This window comes from Lutjanus erythropterus, chromosome 5 (assembly GCF_056507025.1).
Source record: "Lutjanus erythropterus isolate fLutEry1 chromosome 5, fLutEry1.hap2, whole genome shotgun sequence".
NCBI classification, from domain to species: domain Eukaryota; kingdom Metazoa; phylum Chordata; class Actinopteri; order Lutjaniformes; family Lutjanidae; genus Lutjanus; species Lutjanus erythropterus.
In genome coordinates, this window is record NC_139321.1 from 9,984,638 (window position 1) to 10,007,129 (window position 22,492).

At 38.5% G+C, this 22,492-nt stretch overlaps 4 protein-coding genes and 1 long non-coding RNA gene across 5 annotated transcripts in view; 4 read left to right on the forward strand and 1 right to left on the reverse strand.

Annotated features, from left to right (window-relative positions):
- Positions 1-1,672: 1,672 nt before the first annotated feature.
- On the reverse strand, positions 1,673-7,838 carry polr1d (RNA polymerase I and III subunit D). The gene is made up of 4 exons (XM_084718731.1): positions 7,685-7,838; positions 7,015-7,112; positions 5,189-5,265; positions 1,673-1,931 (listed from the first exon to the last, which is right to left on the reverse strand). Exons 1-4 carry the CDS (start codon positions 7,721-7,723, stop codon positions 1,816-1,818), a joined length of 330 nt encoding a protein of 109 aa, XP_084574857.1. The 5' UTR covers positions 7,724-7,838; the 3' UTR covers positions 1,673-1,815.
- Positions 7,839-8,693: 855 nt separating this feature from the next.
- Positions 8,694-14,169, forward strand: LOC146326456 (vesicle-associated membrane protein 7). The gene is made up of 8 exons (XM_084718730.1): positions 8,694-8,854; positions 9,253-9,430; positions 11,073-11,130; positions 11,515-11,652; positions 11,832-11,922; positions 12,312-12,379; positions 12,492-12,584; positions 13,062-14,169. The coding sequence occupies exons 2-8, from the start codon at positions 9,285-9,287 to the stop codon at positions 13,128-13,130; spliced, it is 663 nt and encodes a 220-aa protein (XP_084574856.1). The 5' UTR covers positions 8,694-8,854; positions 9,253-9,284; the 3' UTR covers positions 13,131-14,169.
- A 791-nt stretch (positions 14,170-14,960) lies between these two features.
- LOC146326457 (vesicle-associated membrane protein 7-like) lies at positions 14,961-17,861 on the forward strand. The gene is made up of 4 exons (XM_084719825.1): positions 14,961-14,989; positions 16,235-16,292; positions 16,918-17,055; positions 17,235-17,861. Exons 1-4 carry the CDS (start codon positions 14,961-14,963, stop codon positions 17,379-17,381), a joined length of 372 nt encoding a protein of 123 aa, XP_084575951.1. The 3' UTR covers positions 17,382-17,861.
- Positions 17,862-17,872: 11 nt separating this feature from the next.
- On the forward strand, positions 17,873-19,660 carry LOC146326458 (uncharacterized). Its single transcript, XR_014770604.1, has 2 exons — positions 17,873-17,994; positions 19,193-19,660. It is a non-coding gene; the product is annotated as an uncharacterized LOC146326458 (long non-coding RNA).
- A 1,587-nt stretch (positions 19,661-21,247) lies between these two features.
- Positions 21,248-22,492, forward strand: part of mtus1a (microtubule associated tumor suppressor 1a) — a 37,322-nt gene continuing 36,077 nt past the window's right edge. Inside the window, exon 1 of the mRNA XM_084718733.1 lies at positions 21,248-21,666. The gene's annotated coding sequence lies outside the window, so the exon portion shown is untranslated. The remainder of the gene's footprint in view (positions 21,667-22,492) is intronic.

The following is a 22,492-nucleotide window of genomic DNA, read 5'->3' on the forward strand; positions in this document are numbered from 1 at the left end:
TTAGCTTTGGAGATATCGCATGCAGACATTTAGGCCTTCTCTCAAATATAATGAGACAAAATGGCAGCAAAAAAATACATTTGAAAACTGCAAAATGCACGTCTCTTTCCAAAAATCATGACCTAGTTGCCAAAAATAATCCACAGACCTTGCTGTGAGCAGTTTCACGAAGGAACTACTTTCTTTCTGCAGTAGAACAAGTTAAAGAATCTACTGGAACTACTCTGTTTCTAATAACAAGAAAGTAATTCCCATCTGTTCCATTATACTGTAGAGAAGGCAGACGTCCACAAAACTCAGGAACTCACACCCAAAAAATGGAGATGGATAAACAGCACTACAGGTAAGGGAGGACAACATGAATGCTTTTAGTTCAATTCAGAACATGGAGTGGTGGTGCACTTCAGCCTCTTGTGGCTGAAATTAGTACTACAACAACAAACACTGATAAATGCTCCTGAACCCCCCCCCCCCCCCAAAAAAAAACAATTACCTACTGAAACTTTTCCCCACCCATTTTCACAGATAGAAAAACTATAATGACAAACCTTATTTTGCTCTCCTTGCAATCCTTTTTTATTTATCCAACCATATTATTATCCAGGCAAAACCTTTTTTTCTACCAGGTAAAACTTTATTCCCCACCGTTTTCCACAGATGGAAAAATAAGTAATTTAGAAATATTATCCACTAAAAATCTTTTTTTTTTTCCTTGTTCTTGAGTCATAAACACAGGAGAGAAAACAGCTGGATCACCAGATTTTTTTTCTAACTCTCCTCTCAGGGCTTCCATAGATGAGACAGCGCAGGTAATGTTTAATTTAATCAATGCTGGCTGACTTTACTTTAACCATGAGACTGATGTACAGAGCCAACCAGACAACCCGGGGTTTCTTCCTGTATCCCACGTGAATGAATGAATGATAATATTATTCCATGTGTGGAAAATTAAGGTTCACTTCTCGCTCGCCTTCCTCTGCAGAGATGTCAAAGCACAGAGTCGGCTTCTCAACAGCCAGAGATGAGGACCCTTCGCAGGACAAACGCAGCCGACAGCTGACACCGACCGATGTTGCTTCCTGATCGGTGCACAAGACCTCCATACAGCTAATGATCAGCTGCCGTCTAGTCGCAGTGGCGGGTAAACAGAAAATATGAGCTTGTGAATTATCTGTGAACTGGCCTTATTCGGGTTGGGCTGTGGATCCTATCACGTTGCCGTTAGCTTATTTTTATTCCTGTATTGATTGAAAGGGACAGTTCAGAGTATCATATTCAGTGTTATCTACAGCAGATGTCAGTCAGCACGCCTCCAGAGTGGAGAAGCAGCAGGAGTATCAGGAAGTTAATCAATGTACTGTACTGCTGTTGCCAAGAATTTAACTGTTTAAAATCAGACTAATCTTCCAGCATAACTGAAGAGTGAAAATTAAAACCACCTGAAAATAGTTTTGTTTTTTTGTCCCAATTATCAAGCCTTATCAAGACTTTTTCAAGATTTATATTTTCACAGCTTTAGCTTGTGAGGTAAAATTTTGTCTTTTTAGAAGAGTGATATTTGGCTTATATAATAACAGAAAAAACTGTCTGATGGAAATATAAAATGGTCAAAATATTCTAAATACAGCTTAAGCTTAAAGTGATTTTTTTTCCAGGTGTCCACAGCAGTTTATTGCTACCTAATGCTACCTCCTACAACCCCACTTCAAAAACTCTGAACTATCCCTTTAAAGACATAAATGTATTATTTTTCTATATGGACTGACAAAACAGCTAATCCAGAAATCAAACCACTGCTGCTGAAGAGACTGGGGATCAGTGCGTGTCCATGGGGACACAGAGACTTACCTGAAATGTGTTGAGAACATGTTGACAAACATCACTGAGCTCATTCAGGCCCCTCCGCAGCGGCTCCGTGGCTGGAAGTCCCCCTGAAACAGACCGTAGATCGCTCTGAAGAAAATCACCACCACTAACAGCGATAAATGAAACACAGCCACGAACGATGGTTGCACTTGGAGCATCAATCGTCTCGTGGGGATTCACCAGAAGTTGGGACAGATTGTGGGTTTTCATCCTGTTTGCCAAACAGCTGCCTAAGCCCACGAAGTTCACACCAACTCTTGGGCCCAACGCCAGCGTTCTCACTCAGATACTCTCACTTTGAAATGGGGCTTGGGGCGGCGGTCACGCTGTCACATTATCAAGTTCATTAGGGCTCTCTCTCATACATTTTACGCTCTTTATGCACACTCTGTCTGAGTCTGCATTTCTGCAGACTTTGTGTGAGGGAATTACCCACAGTTCTTAGCATTGTGCCCTTAAACATGGGGTTACAAGGGGAAGCCCAGAAGAGTAAAAAACAAACAAGTTTGTTACCATGATCAGTGCTCAAAATTAAAGGAGAAAGCTATAATACATTTACTGTAATTTCTCATAATATGACCATGATACATCATCAGAGATTAAGGAAACGTGTTATGTTGAAATACTCATTTTTAATTTGCCTGTTTCACTTTAATTTGAGTTCAAATCAATGCCGAATGATCTCTAAATGAGTAAATGTCTGTTTATGAGTTGTAATAAATCATTAATCATCTTTTAGAAAGTGTGGATGCTTTTAACAGTTAAATTAAACAAAATGTTAATGGAGTCTGGCAGGCAGTCACTGGATTCCAGCTCCAGAGTGTGTATTTTCAGAGCAGTGGGCTTTTATTTTCAAGATAACAGACTTTACATTGACAGCTGATAAACCTACAGTGTAGGACTCATCCTCGCCTGTTCATGTCACTTTACAATGTTGCACTCGTCTTACACTCCCGCAGTGTTCCTGCAGACTGCCCGAGCTTTATTAAACTTAATAAAGTGGTATATTCAGAGTCCTACAGTGAATGTAAATTACCGCTAACTCATTTGACTTGGACAGTGAGAACAAAAGCTAATTTCGAGCCCTGACTACAATAATCTAGATGCCGGCACTCTTGATTATCTGACTCATTTTATTATTCTTTATGCAAAGTTTTTTATTCAGAAACAGAAATCTAAAAATGTACCTAAGATCTCACTAAGCTTTTGAAACATTATGATTTTTCCCCCTTAAACTTAGGACTGAATACGTTTATGTTCATATGTATACCCTTATTTTTTATTTATTTAATTTTATGTTTTTCAAACGTATTTGTGTCATTTAAATTTGATTTGTATGTGCAGTGAACAATCATGGAAGGAGGAACTAAGAGCAAAAAGAAGTTTAGACGTAACTGTACCTCGCAAAACTGACAACCCTATTTATACGAGCCCCTGCAGCCTTTTGCACTGAAGCACTACCAAGTGACGTCAATTAAGTGCATGAGGTTTCAACACTGGAGGCTTTAGTGGGAACACTGGGACTGGGTGTATTTTTACCTTCACTGATGATGTAGGCAGCCATGATGAGGGCTGACAGAGTTACTAGAGAAATAAAGCAGGGAGGGCTCGGCAAATTTACAACATACAGGCTGCGATTTACAACATCATTTTCTCCTGCTCGCTAATCAAAACTAATCAAGACATTTTCATGAGTGTCCAAGAGTCCTGTGGGACCCTCAAATGTATCTCACTCGTTCTTGAGAACCGAGACGAAACCTGATTTTTAGGGAGGGGTTGATTTTCACCGCTCAATGATTCATAATACAAAAAAACACAGAGTAATTTTATAAATCCCTATGAACAAATATTTATGAATATAACAGAAAAGTCTTATCTATGACGGAGTTGACAGCCAACTGACGTCACATACAGGAGCAAGTCCAGACTTTTTTTTTTGACTGAGTGGCCCGAGTGGACACTGACTTATTTTTATTTATTCATGTTTTTTAATAAATTGAAGTAAAGTACTAATTACCTTGGCCTTTGACCTTTTTTTTCAAGTTGCTCAGAGTTCTTTTAATGCCGATCAAAGTACACATTTTAAAAACATACTTCTTATTCTGTTCTGATTTAGAAGGGCGACAGAGTTGACTTGTTATGATGAGACACATCATCAAAACATAGAAAGCTTAGCAGTGCTTGAGCAGTATTCCTACATTTTCTGAAAACAGGAAGTGAAACGGGGGTCCTTAGGGTAAAGCTAAACCTTTTTTTTATGCCTGATTAAATCATGTTCTGACAGAGAAAACTGGGACATAACTTGTTTATGCTCAGGGCCAACATGTTCATGAAGAACATATTTTAAAGCAAAGATGATTATAATAGCCCCTTTTTTCATGTATGTTATCAGCAGGCATTGTTAGTTTTAGATTTTAAAAACTTTTAACGCATTTTTTAATCGTATGAAGTTGTGAATTCTTGTCTGTTTTCGTGCAATAAATTATCAAAGATACAAAATATAAATAAGAACTTATTCAACAATGATTTTTTTTCCTGTGAATAAGCATTGATGCAATGCCTGCTAATTAAGTCTTTCACAGTGTTTTTAATTAATCAGCGCATCAGCTGATCACCACTGATTACAACAGCACACAGGTACAAAGCGTTCTTATAAAATTAGTACTTTTGCTTTATTGAATAATGATTAACTACATGAGTGATCTTAAAATATCACTGTATGCTTGAGCATCATATTATGGTCAAATAATTGATTAATCTAAAAATGCAATACTTAAAACAAATGAATGAAAGGAATTGTTAGTTGCAGTCACGTCCCTGGTGGGGAATTATAATGACAGAGATAAATATAGAAACATAACTGAAAATGTGAAAGCACAGTGGAAATGAGGGGTTTTTTTCTCGTGCCTGGAAGGTAATTGTGTCTCTCTGTGATGAAGCCATGAGGAAATGTCTTCCAGGCATCCTGAAACTTAGTTTAGCAACAAAAACATGTTGTTCTCTCGATCTTTCAGAGTCCTTTCATGTGATGGGGCTGCTGTTCTCTGTGGGCACTTTGTGCAAAGCTGATGACAGACGATTTTGTGTAACAGCGCGAGTTGTTATCACCGTCTGTGTTACTTGAGGTCAGTCACTGGCCTCTCTCGTCTGTCTGAGTGGACAAACTGAACGCACCGGACTCCAATCAAAATATTTACTCTGCAGCACAACCTGAAAACCTTCACTCTCGAGTTGTTCTACACATGTGTGTACACACAAACTGACCTGGGTTGTAAGAAGGAAAAAAAACAAGGAAGATGAATCAACAGGGTTGATGTCTCACCTCGTGTCTGAATGCGAAAGTTGATCTTGCTCTCAGACGGATGGGTGATGGTGTAGCCACAAAACTCCACGTCCACACTGTGAAGGAAAACAGAAGGTTTTTGATTTGGGACCATCATCAATTTTCTGCCTGTAATGGGTGGAGGAGTGTAACAAATATTTCCACTATCAACTCGTCCTAGCTAGACTAAACTGACAAAAATACTGAGAACAAATCAGAATTTAGAGCTGCAACAATCAGTGGATTCATCGATTATTAAGTATCAAATCAATCACCAAATGCATTGACACTGGATTAATCCTCGAGTTTTTCTTTTCCCTTTTTAAAAAAACAATGCCCATATTCTCTTCTTTCAGCTTCCCAAATGTGAGTATTTTCTTTTTTTTTTTTTAGTCCTCAAACTGAATATCTTTGGGTTTTGGACAAAACATTTATGAACGTCGCCTTGGGCTTTGGGAAACGGTGATCGACATTTTTCACCATTTTCTGACATTTTGCCGACCAAACAACAAGCCAATTTATCAAGAAACTGATCAACAGATTAATCAACAATGAAAATAATCATTAGGTGTGGCCTGGTAGCTCAGTTGGTAGAGCATTTGCCCTGAGTACTGAGGCTGTGAGTCCTCTGCATCATCCTTTTGCTGCACATCATTCCCCGACTCTCTCCCCACCTTTCCTGCCATATCTCCAGCTGTCCTTTAAACTACAGGCATAAAAGCCCCAAAAAACATAAAAAAAAATCATTTTGACAGATACAGCAATATGATTCATGATGGATGGGAATGATAACATCTGAAGAACAAGATTTGTGTGTAGTTTTACACAATGTCACAACTTTTTTGGAACTGTCATTGTATATTTTTTGAAGGTGCAAAATGTGTTTATAATACATAATAAAAATGTTTTTTTTCTGTGGCCACATGCTCTGGCCTGAACACAGTTTTCCATTTTTTGATGCCGTGTGTTTGATTATGAGCACAGATAAGAAACAGTGAGAGGATTTGTGATCGTAATCTGAAGATTTGTTTCTGTGTTTACAGTTTTGAGAAAAGGGCTGCAAGGTTTTGAGAAATGCGTCTTAGGAATTGTGAGAAACTGCAAGACAAAAACACGGGAGAGAAAACAACTTAGATCATATGGAGCCCATTTCCGCCGATGTGATGAGATGCAAAAAGATCCTGTAAGTCATTATAACGAGAAACCCTCTCCAAATCATGGCTGTCTTATCTACTAAGTCACTGACTGAAGAAAGTTTCTCATTATAATGACAGAAAACGGGCTTCCATATGATCACATGGATCACCTTATTTTCCTCACTTGCCTCTCAGGGCTTTGGTAGCATCCTCTTCTGACCACGTTCTTTTATTTTGTTATAGATGGGAGTTAATGAGTTTAAAGAGCGACGCATGGACAAACTGTAAAACTGTCACCTTGATTGTCCTTTTTTATATATCTTGCTACTCAAAATAGTTCTGTTTGTACAGTTTTCTTTTTTTGCATTTTGTTGCAATTGGTGTACACTGTATTATAAATTTGATTAACGACATCACAGCTTTTTGGGAATCAGCGTTGTACTTGTGCAGCCTGACTATAAATAGTCAGAATAATGTCTAAGAGTTGTAAGGAGAACAACATTCCCCTCCAGCTGTAGTCAGCCCACAAATTAAGCATCAGTCATACTCTTTGTACTTTAAATGCTCCTCAAGGGAGTAGGGGGGTTAAGTGGTTTTAAATGCATAAAGGAAGACCCGTCAAACCCATGACCCCAATATGCTGAGTTAAAAGCAACAATCTGTTAGAATAGACATAATAATGACACTGACGTCTTCATGATCATGTATCTGAGGGAGTTGCCCAATGTATGGTCTTCATCGTGGAGCACAAATGTCACACAGCCCTCATCAGCCCCATCAGCCTGGACCTAAAACACAACAGAAACAGCGACTCAAACATCTCATATCCAACTCTAAACAGACGCATTAGCCAACTCCCTCCTTGGAGATCAGTGGGTGGGAGAATCAGTCACTTGGAGAGGGAGCTTTCATGCATTCGTTGCCAACACATCCAATTCTTATTATCTGACAGATGCACACTGAACAGCATGCTGGCAAACTGAGGGAATACTCGGGTCTGTTTAAACACTGACACCCAGTGGAGAAACTCGGAGCCAGCTATGGACTGAAAGCAAATGTAAAGTAGGTAAAGTTATTCAGGTAACTTTAGCTTTACATAATGCCACTCATTACTCATTATATATTATGTAAGACCACGACTAAGGTTGTATTAAAGAGAACAGCTTATTGTGTAGTTTGAGTTTGCGTTGTGTTCTCCTTGCTAGCTTATGTAGCTACCCACGTGAGGAGTTTACAGGCAGTTTAAATGCTGTAATTCGCTTTTTTCGGGTTGATATGTTCCTACAAACAGAGGTTAATAATGGCAAAATCAGGCAGATTCACACAATATGAAACAGCACGAGGCATTTTCGCGTCTTACCATCTCCAGCACTGGTTTCTTGTCTCCTTCTGCGGCCATGCTTCACATCCCGAGTCTGGACCGTCAATATGGAGGCGTGGAGTTTCTGCCCTCAGCACTGTCTTACAGGCAACAGATGGGGCGAGAGGGATTCACCCTTTGCCCCACCTAAGATGTTTGCTTTGTTTAGCTTAAAATCTGTATTGTGCAAAACATTAAACAGTGACAGGCATCTATAATCATATTATATCTGTAAATATTATTAAAATATAAAAAAATATATAATGTTTTAGGTGACATATTGATTCATATAAAACTGACTGACAAGTTTAAACTGGATTGTTATAGTTTTTTTTTGTTGTTGTTGTTTTTTAAGTATTTTTCTTATTTCATTTTATTTTTTCAGTTTGGTTTATTTCAGGTAGTTTCCTGGTTTCTTTTTTGTTGTTGTTTTAACAACAACACACCACTTTGTGAAGCCAACTGTCTCACAGTCATGTGGACATCCCACTCATAAAAATATGTTCCAATGTCTCCTTATGCTTGTTGTGTTGACAAATTTGACCAAACTGACAAAGAAAACTAGAGATATTTTCTGTGTATTTTAAAATGTATTTTTGGTTTGGTTTGTAACTATATAATGTTGCTTCAGTTAGTTTTTTTTTTTCTTAAAGTATAGTTTTTACTTTTATTTTTATTTCAGTCAATTAAAATGTTTTGTTAACACCTAGTTTTAGTTTTTAATTTAGTTTTAGGTAACTTTTCTTCTTTTCTTTTTTTTTCCTTCTTGTCTATTTGCTGATGAAATTACTTTCTGATGTAGCTACTAGCTCTCGTTTTTTGTTAACTGCCTGTAAGACCACGACATGAGCTTAAATAACCCACAAACCAACGTGTCGCCAAAACGTGACGTGCGTATGAAAACATGTGACGACAACATGCATAACAGGAAGTTGAACATATATAGTTCATAAAACGAAACGATACAGTTGAGTGCATAGGCCTAGGACTGCGGTAAGAACTACATTACCCAGCGGGAAAGTGAATTCGTTTCCGGTCTGTGGGTCTGGGGGTGATTTGCAAAGCAGAAGTCACTCGAAAGGGATTAGCTAGCTTGCTAGCAGAGGAAATCTATTTAGATGTTGGAATTTATGCTAAACGAGCTACTTTGAACGGCGCTGATACACCGAGGTATGTGATTTGTTATTATTTATTACTGGTAACTACGTTAGCCCCGTAGCTAGAAGCCACCATCAGTATTGTTACAAACAGCTACCTACCTATTGGTTAACAACATTATTAGCTAACTAGCTTGTTGTTTTCCAGTCACCGTTAATCTGGCTTTCGTTTTCTTTTCTCGTGACTGCTGGATCATGTAGCTAACTGGAAGTTATCTTAGTGGCTACTAGTGCCTAATTTAATTTATTGCATTTACACACATAATTTCCTCTGTTTCGTTTTTGTCGCATGTCATGTTACTGTTTAACCAGAATCATTCTCTATTAAGCAATTTCCTCCTTCCCCAGCCCACTGTGCCTGCCTCCAGCTCTGCCACTGACATTTGTCTGTTCTTCTTCGTGTCATGACAGCGACTAACTGAGCTGAGACCCCAGCTGTTGCCATGGCAATCCTGTTTGCTGTGGTGGCTCGTGGAACCACCATCCTGGCAAAGCATGCGTGGTGCGGCGGCAACTTTCTGGAAGTGACTGAACAGATATTAGCCAAAATACCATCAGAGAATAACAAACTGACCTACAGCCACGGCAGGTGAGACTTGCACACACTTACAACTTTGTCGCACACCCAGATGCTGTGGCTACATGAGTCTGCTTGTCTTTGCCAGTTTAGGAAACTTCACATATCACTGCTGTATACACGTACTGAAGCTCTCAGATGAGTACACAGTGTAAGGGAAAGTGCACCATGGGTTATAAAAAGTGGCAAACTTAGTTCTCAGTTGTTTCCTCAGGCATGTTTAAGTTTTTGTGTTGTCAACAACCAGCTATGACTATGCACAGGACAGGTTACACTTGACAGGTCAAGTCAAGAAATGGGATATGTGTTTAGATATGTAAGTGTGATTCTTCTAAAATACCAGACAACCAGTTTGGTTAGACTTTCCCACTTTGCCTTCTCCAAAATAATGTGACATTATTTTGCATTTCTATGTTCAGTCACATAGAACAAGTTTTTCAAATTACAATTTTAGCAGTCACTTGGGTACTGAAATTTATTTTTTTGACTAGTAAAATCAGTATCAGTTTAAGTGTCTGCTAAATTTAGAATATTTTCACTCCTTTACTTCGCTGTCAGATAGCTTTTTCCGACGTGAAATTGCCATTATGTAAGCTTTTGTATCACTCCCTCCCAACCAACCAAATTCCTTTGGCAAATAACAGTCATTTTACCTCTCGGAACATGACAGGTGCTGCTTTACAGCTGCCTCGGTCACTTAGTTCGTTTGTGTTATTGTGTGACTACTGTGTTTTAAAGGGTTAGTTCTGGTTGACCGAAGTCACACAATAACACGAACTAACTGTTCGAGGCGGTGGTGGATGAGTCTAGAATTATTTTCAAACCCTTACTTTAAAAAAAAGTAACAATGCTTGGATTTACATATACATTTCTGAATTCAGACAACTGAAAAGAGTGGAGACTAATCTGATTATTGCAGTATAAATGGGTAGTTGACAAACAGGCAGTAATGCTTTTTTGCAAAACACTATTTTATATGTATTTTATATGTAATGTGCGGTTTGCCCAACTCTAACTTCGTTGTGCCTGCACAATGACAATAAAGTTCTTGAATCTTGAATTTTTTTGAAAAAAAGAAAATGTAGTGTGAAATCTGATATTTGAGAAAATTTACGAGGTCACAAATGCCATCAATTCTTTCATGTGTCTTTGGACATTTTTTGCCGAACTGCAATTTAAATGTACAAAACAAACAAAACAAAAAAAAATCTTTAATAATATATAAATAACATTAGAGAGATTTATCTTCATTGTTAGACACATATTTTCATATAGTGTTCTGATGATCACTATATTACCCTTAATTTAATACTCAACTTTTTTTGCAAAGGTATTTTGACATAAAACAAAGAAACTAACAAACTTTTATGGGTAACACACTAACCAGCAATCACCCTGCTGTGTGGATTGCTCCATATTAACCCATGTGACGTGCTACAGATCACTTAAAAGCTGAAAAGATGTCAGAGTTCACAGGAAACGCGCAGTGAGAAGCCAATAAGTCTTTTAGAGTTACAGTCCATTTACTGCTGTTTATCTGTAGTTGATGTTTCCTTAATCTGTTTGCAGTACAGGTAGTGTTCTGTAATCAACTGTGTCCTTTCAATTGTACATGTGTAATGTTGACAAGTTTCTTTTTTTTTCCCTTTTCTAGCTATCTCTTTCATTACATCTGTCATGACAGAATCATATACCTGTGTATCACTGATGATGTAAGTATTTAATTGGGTCAGATATGTGTGTGTAGATAATTCGTCTCTCATCCAAGACGCTTCTTCAGTTCTGACTGATTGGTTGGGAGTTCAGGTATTAAACCTATGTGGGGCGGTTAACGCCTAGTCACATGCCCCTGGGTCACATGCCCCTCTATGTGTTAACAACCCCACATAGGTTTAATACCTGAACTCCCAACCAATCAGTCGGAACTGAAGAAGCTTCTTGGATGAGAGGCGAAACGTCTTCAAGAACTCTATCAAGTCCAGTTGTCTATGACAACCCTTGCTATGAATATAGAGAGACATTTTTTTCATATCACTGGACCTTTAATGGGAATGTCCTTAAACTAGCTCTTACATTTGACTTTTTTTGTACTGCAGGACTTTGAGAGGTCTCGTGCATTCAGCTTCCTCAGTGAAGTCAAGAAGCGCTTCCAGACGACATACGGGTCGCGAGCACAAACAGCCCTGCCTTACGCCATGAACAGTGAGTTCTCCTCAACACTGGCAGCTCAGATGGTGAGTGTGACAAGAGCCTGAGCATATTGAGCAACACTTTCTTGTGACTGCTTTTTGCTTCTTTACTGTAGTCTATAAAAAACACAGATTTTATCAGATGTGTTACAAAAATACACTTAGATCTCCTTCAGTTTCCTTTTTATCCCCCTACCTTTCTTTGTCTTTGTTTCTATTTGTAGAAGCACCACTCAGACCCACGAGGATCAGATCGTGTCACTGAAACTCAGATGCAAGTGGACGACCTGAAGGGCATTATGGTCCGCAACATAGGTGAGTATCTCATGAATTTCCCTGTGACAAGTGATGCTGAGAGGATGTGTTTTTGATACAAGGCTATAAGATAATAATGGAGTTTAATGTTCATTTCATTGAATCAGAGAAGGCTGTTTGCCATTTCTTCACTTTTGAAAGACTGCATTGTGTTGTGATTGCATCAGTGACCTCTTCATCATGCTGTGATAATGAAGCACTGGTATTTGTTGGCCATCAGGCCCAAATCAAATTATGTAACCCTTTAATATATCAGATTCTGATGATAGCAGGAGGATTACTGTCTCAAATATCAGTCAGATTTCACAAACCATCTGATAAGAACCCCATTACACTGGACCTTTTGTGGTTTCCAAGTTAACTTTGGCTCTCTGTGTGTCTTTTTACAGACTTGGTAGCTCAGAGGGGAGAGAAGCTGGAGTTGCTGATTGACAAGACAGAAAATCTGGTTGACTCAGTGAGTTTAAAATCCTTGTTCATCCTACTTTGCCGAATACATGATTATATTTTGACAGTTTATCGAGCAAGCAACTTACTGATATTAGTTTCCCTCTCTCTGCTCCATTTAGTCGGTCACATTTAAGACCACAAGTCGTAACCTTGCACGAGCCATGTGTATGAAGAACCTCAAGCTAACTGTTGTCATTGCGCTGGTGTGCCTGGTGAGTACAAACAGAAATGATGACTGATGAGATGTTGGTTGTTAATAGGATACAGTCTAATAGTTTTTTTATCCACTGTGGTGAATTGTTACTTGGCTGGAACATTGGGAAACACTGTTCTTAAACTGTTGGACTATTTGTCCACGCAGCTTTTCACAAAGTGATGAATCTCAATCCATCCATGCTTGTGATGACTGAGCCTGTCAGGGATTCTCCTCTAATAACCAGTTATGATACTTTCTCCAGTTACCCATCGACCTGTTTACTTGTGTAACGTTCCACAGGTGTTTTTGAGGCTCTGAGGAAACAGAAAATGATCTGGTGTTGTGACGAAGTGTTTTCCACTGTCAGACAGTGTTTCTTGTTGTGGTGTCCTCCATGGTTGACGGTTAGGTTGTGGTTAGGTGTAGCAGAGTAAGGTAGCTCATATGTGCCAAATGTATTTCTTGAATTCTTTTGTCTCTGTGCTCTTTTCAGGTGGTTCTTTACATTATCGTTTCTGCTGCCTGTGGAGGCCTCAGCTGGCCCACTTGTGTCAAAAAATGAGAGGAGCGTGAGGATGAGACAGAAGGAGATGAAGGAAAAGAAAAGGAAGAGGGGGAGAAGCGCCTGTTCAACTCTGCCTGCCAGTGTATACAAAAGGAAACACAGCTTTCCTTCTTTTACTCCTCTAGCTTCAACATCCCCAGAAGACACTTGCTGCTCCTCCTCCTGCCTCCTCCTTCCTCGCCCCCTCTTTGATAAGTGAGCACACTGACTTGCCTTCTGGACAGAGAGCCCCACCTCATACCCACACTAATGGACAGCAGCCATGTGGCCTAAAACTGATGTGGAAGAATAATCTCGTCTTATACTAGTCTGGTACATTCATACTGTCTCATGCCCTTAATGGCCTGATGTATCAGTTGGTGATACTGTCCTGCACCTCTCTGTGTAATTCATCCATTCAGACTGATACAGAATGATCCACAAACATAGCAGAGATTACTTTGTTATTGTCCTGCTTTTCCTTTGTTGTCCAGAGACATTTTGGTCCTGCAGGCATAGGTAGCCTTTACATTGTGTTGCAGATCCATCAAGGACTCCCACAGTATGTCTACTCATCTGTTATATAACGGAAAACTAATTTTTTGACCAAACTGATGCAGTATGTCTCAAGTGGCATGTGTCTAACGAACCACGTCGTTGGTGTCTCATGATGAAATAGATTATTTCCTTCATGTTTTATCACCAAGCACAGTAGTACAGTATATTCTAAAATGGATGTTGTAAAATACCAGATATGATCATACAAATAAATATTGTAAATTTGATTGATATTACTGATTCAAAAGCCGTAATGGTACTTTTAAATCAAACCTGTTTTTTGAGAAAATCCTTTTCTCTTTCCCACCTTGATAGGCTTTCTTCCTTTAACCTTTTACCTCTGCTAGGATGTTCAGTGTGCCCATATGTTCTTTCTGTTAACACAATGCACCTTTTACATTGTACATAGATTTGCTTCCTGGCATCATATGATTTATAATCATGTAATTATTTAATTATTGTACATTCAGATTTGAAATAATAAAATCTGATGCTGTAAGTGGTTGATCTATATCGATGGAAAACAAAAATAAGGATGTTATGATATTTATGGCTTTTATTTTGAACATTTTAACCTAATTACACCTAAGTGCAGAGGTCCTGAGAGGCAAGTGGGATAAAAGGTGGTTTCTTCAATTTCAAGTCTGATCTAAATTGTTTTTTCATCAAAAATATAACGTCTAAAATATGTAGACAATACAGGAGGTAGAGCTGAATTTTGCTGCCTGACTTGATTGTCTTCAGATGACCTTCACAGCACAGATAGTTAAGTTTATGAATGAATACCGCGTCACACCGCGCTCTCTCTCCTGTTGAAAGTCATTGTAGCTCACCCATTATTCTGATCGCCTCGTTTCTCTCTCTTCACAATCAATTTAAAGAGTAATCCAACCAGATCAAATGAAAATGTATTAAAAGGACTTAAATGACAGTTTTCTTAATGAATAGATATACTGATCTACTTGATCCATAGCGAAAATATAGATAAGGAGATATCCTGTGCCATTTGAAATACATATAAACTGCAGATCGAAACTGTTGAAAAGATTTTAAAAGTGTCATAATCAACTGGAAGTGTCACCATCCACAGTATGATACCTGTGATTTTTATTAAAGTGAGATTACCAGTTGGAAACAGTGTTAACTTTAGTAATTAAAAGGCCCAACCGAAGGTACCGTGGCCCACCCAAAATTAAAATCCTGGCGCCGTGCCTGCCATCCATCCATCCATCCATCCATCCATCCATCTTCATTAATCAGTTCACTCACCAAGTTCGCTCTTGTACAGCCATGCGGAGTATCTACAGTCTGACAGCCATGCTGGATCAAAGCCAGACTGACGGTGGTGACCCGTCTGCAGCTTTTTACTGCGTGCTTCGGTGGGAGGGCTGAACAGGTGTGTTTGGATCTAGTAGTGGCGACGTTAACAGGGGCAGGAGATCTGCAAGCGCTGTGGTCGGGGCTGGGAGAGATGCTCAAACTGCACAAATTAGAGTTAGCTTTTTTATTTGATAAAAAAAAAAAAAAAAAAAGAACACCTGTTATAGGCCCTTTTGATTAAAATAAAAATTAAATAATGGAATTTTGAAAAAAAAATCTACAACTTGAATTTCTGGGTGGGGGTCCTGTTGGCAGGGCGGGGGCGCCCTCCCAAATACACTATAAGGGAAACACTGTGCAGTAATGCTTTTTTGCAAAAAACTACTTTATATGTATTTTATATGTAATGTGCGGTTGGCCCAACTATAACTTCGTTGTGCCTGCACAATGACAATAAAGTTCTTGAATCTTGAGTTTTTGGGGAAAAAAAAAAAAAAAAAAAAAGGTGAAATCTGATATTTGAGAAAATTTACGAGGTCACAAATGCTTCATGTGTCTTTGGACATTTTTTGCCGAACTGCAATGTAAATGTGTCCTGTGGTGTGACATAAAAAAAAAAAATCTTTAATAATATATAAATAACATTAGAGAGATTTATCTTCATTGTTAGACACATATTTTCATATAGTGTTTTATTCATTTCATATGAAATTGTGAATAACATTTTTCCCCAGTGACTTGTTGGACTTGTGAGTCAAACTTTGCTGTCATCCTTTCAAAACTAATGAAAATTGCACAAATTTAAGGTGAGTGATCACTATATTACCCCTAATTTAATACTCGACTATTTTTGCAAAGATATTTTGACATAAAACAAAGAAACAAACAAACTTTTATGGGTAACACACTAACCAGCAATCACCCTGCTGTGTGGATTGCTCCATATTAACCCATGTGACGCGCTACAGATCACTTAAAAGCTGAAAAGATATCAGAGTTCACAGGAAACGTGCAGTGACAAGCCACAATCTGAAACAATCAAGTGATATCACATGTCCCAAAGTCACAAGACAATGTGTTGTCATGTCCCTTAGTATTTTAGAGTTACAGTCCATTTACTGCTGTTTATCTGTAGTTCATGTTTCCTTAATCTGTTTACAGTACAGGTAGTGTTCTGTAATCAACTGTGTCCTTTCAATTGTATATCTGTAATGTTGACAAATTTCTTTTTTTCCCTTTTTTAGCTATCTCTTTCATTACATCTGTCATGACAGAATCATATACCTGTGTATCACTGATGATGTAAGTATTTAATTGGGTCAGATATGTGTGTATTTATTTGTGTAGGGATGAGTGGGAAGTTAAGGTCATTTTAATTTTTTTTTTTTTTTTTTTCACTGGTGTTATGAACTTAAGTAATACTGCCACTTTGAGAAACATAAATCAAGCCGATGTAACAAAACACAGCTATATCAACAATATAGGGAGCCGGAAGTCTGTGAAAATTCTCGGTCATCCAGGTCATGGTATTCGTAGCAAGGGTTGTCATAAGTAACTGGACTTGATAGAGTTCTTGCAAATGTTTCGCCTCTCATCCAAGAAGCTTCTTCAGTTGTGACTGATTGGTTGGGAGTTCAGGTATTAAACCTATGTGGGGCGGTTAACGCCTAGTCACATGCCCCTGGGTCACATGCCCCTCTATGTGTTAACAACCCCACATAGGTTTAATACCTGAACTTCCAACCAATCAGTCGGAACTGAAGAAGCTTCTTGGATGAGAGGCGAAACGTCTTCAAGAACTCTATCAAGTCCAGTTGTCTATGACAACCCTTGCTATGAATATAGAGAGACATTTTTTCATATCACTGGACCTTTAATGGGAATGTCCTTAAACTAGCTCTTACATTTGACTTTTTTTGTACTGCAGGACTTTGAGAGGTCTCGTGCATTCAGCTTCCTCAGTGAAGTCAAGAAGCGCTTCCAGACGACATACGGGTCGCGAGCACAAACAGCCCTGCCTTACGCCATGAACAGTGAGTTCTCCTCAACCCTGGCAGCTCAGATGGTGAGTGTGACAAGAGCCTGAGCATATTGAGCAACACTTTCTTGTGACTGCTTTTTGCTTCTTTACTGTAGTCTATAAAAAACACAGATTTTATCAGATGTGTTACAAAAATACACTTAGATCTCCTTCAGTTTCCTTTTTATCCTCCTACCTTTCTTTGTCTTTGTTTCTATTTGTAGAAGCACCACTCAGACCCACGAGGATCAGATCGTGTCACTGAAACTCAGATGCAAGTGAACAACCTGAAGGGCATTATGGTCCGCAACATAGGTGAGTATCTCATGAATTTCCCCGTGACAAGTGATGCTGAGAGGATGTGTTTTTGATACAAGGCTATAAGATAATAATGGAGTTTAATGTTCATTTCATTGAATCAGAGAAGGCTGATGTTTGTTTGCCATTTCTTCACTTTTGAAAGACTGCATTGTGTTGTGATTGCATCAGTGACCTCTTCATCATGCTGTGATAATGAAGCACTGGTATTTGTTGGCCATCAGGCCCAAATTAAATTATGTAATCCTTTAATATATCAGATTCTGATGATAGCAGGAGGATTACTGTCTCAAATATCAGTCAGATTTCACAAACCATCTGATAAGAACCCCATTACACTGGAACTTTTGTGGTTTCCAAGTTAACTTTGGCTCTCTGTGTGTCTTTTTACAGACTTGGTAGTTCAGAGGGGAGAGAAGCTGGAGTTGCTGATTGACAAGACAGACAATCTGGTTGACACAGTGAGTTTAAAATCCTTGTTCATCCTACTTTGCAGAATACATGATTATATTTTGACAGTTTATCGAGCAAGCAACTTACTGATATTAGTTTCCCTCTCTCTGCTCCATTTAGTCAGTCACATTTAAGACCACAAGTCGTAACCTTGCACGAACCATGTGTATGAAGAACCTCAAGCTAACTGTTGTCATTGCGCTGGTGTGCCTGGTGAGTACAAACAGAAATGATGACTGATGAGATGTTGGTTGTTAATAGGATACAGTCTAATAGTTTTTTTATCCACTGTGGTGAATTGTTACTTGGCTGTATCTGTGCTGAGAAAATGCCCATAGTTGAAAACAGTATTTTTTTCTATTAATATAAAAAATGACCCAGGTTACTGAGCCACTACTTCTTTGATTTTCAGCTCTGATGAGGCTGAGCTGTAACTCAAGTAAAAACTAAAACTAAGTGTGGAAAAAACATTTTTGTTAACTGAAACAAAAATAAAACTATACTTTAGTAAAAAAAAAAACATGAAAACTTACTAAAACAACAGTAATAGGGCTAGTGTTTCTGGACATTGTTGATATAAGACTTTCCACTTTGCATGGTAAGGTCTTAACTTGCATTTGTAGATGCAGCAACAAACTTTTTTAATTTAGTGTGGCCTGAGGGGTCAAAGGTCACAGGCATTCAGTGCCACTGAATCTTTTAATAATATAATGGATTGTAGATTGTGAAATCCCTAAACTACTTGCAGTTGCACATTGGGAAACACTGTTCTTAAACTGTTGGACTATTTGTCCACGCAGCTTTTCACAAAGTGATGAATCTCAATCCATCCATGCTTGTGATGACTGAGCCTGTCAAGGATGCTCCTCTAATAACCAGTTATGATACTTTCTCCAGTTACCCATCGACCTGTTTACTTGTGTAATGTTCCACAGGTGTTTTTGCACATGTTGCAACTTTTCCAGTCTTTTGTTGCCCGTTTAAAGTTTTTTGAAACGGTTGCAGTCATCAAATTCAAAATTAGTGTCTATTCAATAAGATCTATAAAGTATATCAGTTCAACCAATAAAGACCTTGTATTTGTAAAGTATTGAGTGGAATATAGGTTGAAAGGCTTTTGCAAACCATTGAATTCTGTTTTTATTTACATTTTACATAGCTTCCCAACTTTTTTTGGAATCAGGGTTGTATTTCCCAAGTGGTGTTGATCACTTCTTGCTGCAGCTAGGCTCTGAGGAAACAGAAAGTGATCTGGTGTTGTGTCGAAGTGTTTTCCACTGTCAGACAGTGTTTCTTGTTGTGGTGTCCTCCATGGTTGACGGTTAGGTTGTGGTTAGGTGTAGCAGAGTAAGGTAGCTCATATGTGCTGTAATGTATTTCTTGAATTCTTTTGTCTCTGTGCTCTTTTCAGGTGGTTCTTTACATTATCGTTTCTGCTGCCTGTGGAGGCCCCAGCTGGCCCACTTGTGTCAAAAAATGAGAGGAACGTGAGGATGAGACAGAAGGAGATGAAGGAAAAGAAAAGGAAGAGGGGGAGAAGCGCCTGTTCAACTCTGCCTGCCAGTGTATACAAAAGGAAACACAGCTTTCCTTCTTTTACTCCTCTAGCTTCAACATCCCCAGAAGACACTTGCTGCTCCTCCTCCTGCCTCCTCCTTCCTCGCCCCCTCTTTGATAAGTGAGCACACTGACTTGATCTATACCGATGGAAAACAAAAATAAGGATGTTATGATATTTATGGCTTTTATTTTGAACATTTTAACCTAACTACACCTAAGTGCAGAGGTCCTGAGAGGCAGGTGGGGAAAAAGGTGGCGATAAATTTTTTAATTTCAAGCCTGATCTAAATTGTTTTTTCTCCTGTGCTTGACTTAAAAACAGATGAAAAAAAAGTTTTGCCAGAATCATTTCAAGTTGCGTTTATTTCATCTGTGCAAACATGAGGAAAAACAATTTGGCTGGGGATTTTATTTATTCATTTATTCTGGGCAGGATCATGTTTTGAAGCGTTTGTTGTTGTTGTACTGATTTAAGCCACAAGAGGCTGAAGCGCACCACTACCACATGTTTTAAAGTAGCATTAGAAGCACTCATGTTTTCCTCCAGTTCAGTTTTAATTGTGGTGCGCTTCAGCCTCTTCTGATCAAAGTGAGTATTACAACAACAAGCACTTGTCCTGACATCTTTTTCCATCTGTGAAAACAGGTGAAAAGGGTTTTGGCAGGTGCTTTTTGTCCAGATCAAGTGTTTGTTGTTGTAATGTTCTTTTCGGCCACAGTAGGTGGAAGTGCATGAAGTCCCTTGTCGTCTCACCCAAATGTTTTATCTTTCACTTGCCTGAAAGAGAGCTGAACCGATAGATAATAAATTATGATCCTATAAGCGGTGGAATGGTGATGCTACAGATGGAAAACAAAGCCATAAAAGATTGTTATATTTTTGGTTTTTATTACAAATATTTTGACCTGAAGAAGGTCATAGACCTTTTCACAACGGCACATTCTGACAAAATAGTAGGTTAAACAAAGTTCATTCTGTTCAGTCAGGGTGCTGCTGTTGTGCATTTTGTCTAAGTGAAACAGCTCTGGTACACACTGTCAGTGTTGGGCAAGTCTCTCAGGAAGTGTAACAAAAGAGTAGTAGTTACATTTCCCATTGCATTATTGTATTACTTTTGTACCTTGTTGTGCTCTGAAGTTGAAGTACTGATCCAGTGACCTGTTAACACCCAGAAAGCTTTGCCAGCTGTCCAGATGTTGGCTATGGTGGAAACAAAGTAGACAAACAAACTCTATGTAATGACAATACCTCTACCTCTAAAAGTATACCTCTTCTCCTCATCCTCATCCTGCATCCTTTGTTTAGTTGTTTGGCTGGCAGCTGATGTGACCTGTCAGCATAAAGGTCAAAAAGTAACTCAGTAACTGTGATGTTATTACTGCTTTGGAAATTATAATCCATTACACATGCTACTGTCTCACTGTCACTACGTTTTTCAGTTTTACTTATGTCAGAACATTTGCATGTTTTGCATGAAAAATTTAGTTTTGAATACATTTGAATCTATTTCAAAAAAATTATTAAAACAAAATTTAAAACAAAGCAAAACAAAAAAACATCAGACAATTTTGTACTTGCAGAACATGTTATACTGTTCAAACATGACTGCAGGTGGACTTGAAATATTATTTTTTGTTTGTTTGAGATAACTTACTTGTCTTCTTTAGATAAACTTTAATCTTTGAGTTTTAGACGCCCCCCCCCCCCCCACACACACACACACAAAAATAAATTGTTCACAGTAAGCTATCATTAATTTATTATTGCAATGGAAAATACTGTTATTAACTAATGTTCACTTTGAGTTTAATGAGTTTACTCGGGAATGTTTGAAATATTTTTTGTTTTTAAAACTTCGTCGGCAAAACTTCTGTCTTGAAATGGTGAATTTTAAAAATTTTTTCTTTTTTTTTTTTTTTTTTTTTTTTTTTTTACAGTGTACTAAATCATATATCATACAGTATCACTGGTAACACTCGGTATGCTACTTCATGTTATTTCAAATGAACAGGCCTGGCGTGAAAAAAGGTCTATTCTTTGATTACCTGCTCAAGAACTGCTCATAACTAACGGTTAGTCGTAACTAAGGAGACACCAACTCATCACACTGTGTCAAAGTTCAGGCAAACGGCACTTGTCCATCGCTGAACTGTGAACGGTATGAACGGCGTGTTGTTTTTGAATGACAGCTGACTGTATGACAGACAGTGGTTTGTTCGGGATTCTCTCTCTGGAGAAGGAAAACGACCAGGTGACATTAATTGTTCATTAGGACTGAGACTTCAGCGGCGCGCTCCCGCGGGCACGGCTCGCTCCTGTGACAGGTAACGTTACATCCTATCATTTCCAATACTGTGTTGATTTTTGTATGTTTACTCTAACTGTGTGCTTTTATCAACTTAATTGACTACAATTAAGTATGTCTTAATTGTTGGGCAGGCGGTAAGGCAGTTTTTATGTCGTCCCACCCGCTGTTTGACAACTTATCTCTTCTACTTCAGGTCCCAAAAACTTCCATCTCCTAGCAACAGAAATTGACGTTAGCGCCACCGTGTTGTTTGCTAACAGTTAGTTAACGTTAAGCTAGCTAAATGCTATTTTTTGTGTTGTCAACTGCTGTTTGCTACGCTCTATATTTGTTTTTTGACCGTTGAATTTCGAGGTTGACACCTTACATAGATAGTGACAGTTCGTCCGCTGTTAATAACTTTATTCCGGCTGATATAATGTTAGAGTAGTAGGGACATTTTAATTTAACACTAGCTAACGTTAGCTCGTCCCCTAATCTTTTTAAGTGTCTCAGAATTGTTGTTATGTAGTCTACTACGTTTTAAACCATTTATGGACTTGAAAGATTATTTTCCTTGCTATTTGTAGCTCCTTGCTATGTTTACTCCCGATCTAATTATAGAAATAACTGGCTGCAGTGGAGGAGGCCTCACAGGGGGATAATCTGTCAATCAGGTGCAGGGGGCAGTTGTTTTGATCAGAAAATGTTGTTCCAATGACCTCGTGTTTCACAGGAGCCAGGGAGGAGTTCATTCATGTTATTTTTGCTGTAAATATACACTAGGTAGTGATTAAACTGTGGGAACTTGAAAACCAGTTTTAGTGTGTTTATGGTGTTAATTGCACTGTACTGCGACTAGG

Bases quoted from the DNA above. Each gene is read 5' to 3' on its own strand.
- polr1d (XM_084718731.1), bottom strand. From the start codon at position 7,723: ATGGCCGCAGAAGGAGACAAGAAACCAGTGCTGGAGATG. The intron at 7,113-7,684 runs GTAAGACGCGAA...GTTGTGTTTTAG, and splicing joins AGAAACCAGTGCTGGAGATG to GTCCAGGCTGATGGGGCTGA. The intron at 1,932-5,188 runs GTGAGACATCAA...GGTCTGTTTCAG, and splicing joins CTTTCGCATTCAGACACGAG to GGGGACTTCCAGCCACGGAG.
- LOC146326456 (XM_084718730.1), top strand. From the start codon at position 9,285: ATGGCAATCCTGTTTGCTGTGGTGGCTCGTGGAACCACCATCCTGGCA. The intron at 11,131-11,514 runs GTAAGTATTTAA...TTTGTACTGCAG, and splicing joins ACCTGTGTATCACTGATGAT to GACTTTGAGAGGTCTCGTGC. The intron at 11,653-11,831 runs GTGAGTGTGACA...TTCTATTTGTAG, and splicing joins CAACACTGGCAGCTCAGATG to AAGCACCACTCAGACCCACG.
- LOC146326457 (XM_084719825.1), top strand. From the start codon at position 14,961: ATGCGGAGTATCTACAGTCTGACAGCCAT. The intron at 14,990-16,234 runs GCTGGATCAAAG...TCCCTTTTTTAG, and splicing joins ATCTACAGTCTGACAGCCAT to CTATCTCTTTCATTACATCT. The intron at 16,293-16,917 runs GTAAGTATTTAA...TTTGTACTGCAG, and splicing joins ACCTGTGTATCACTGATGAT to GACTTTGAGAGGTCTCGTGC.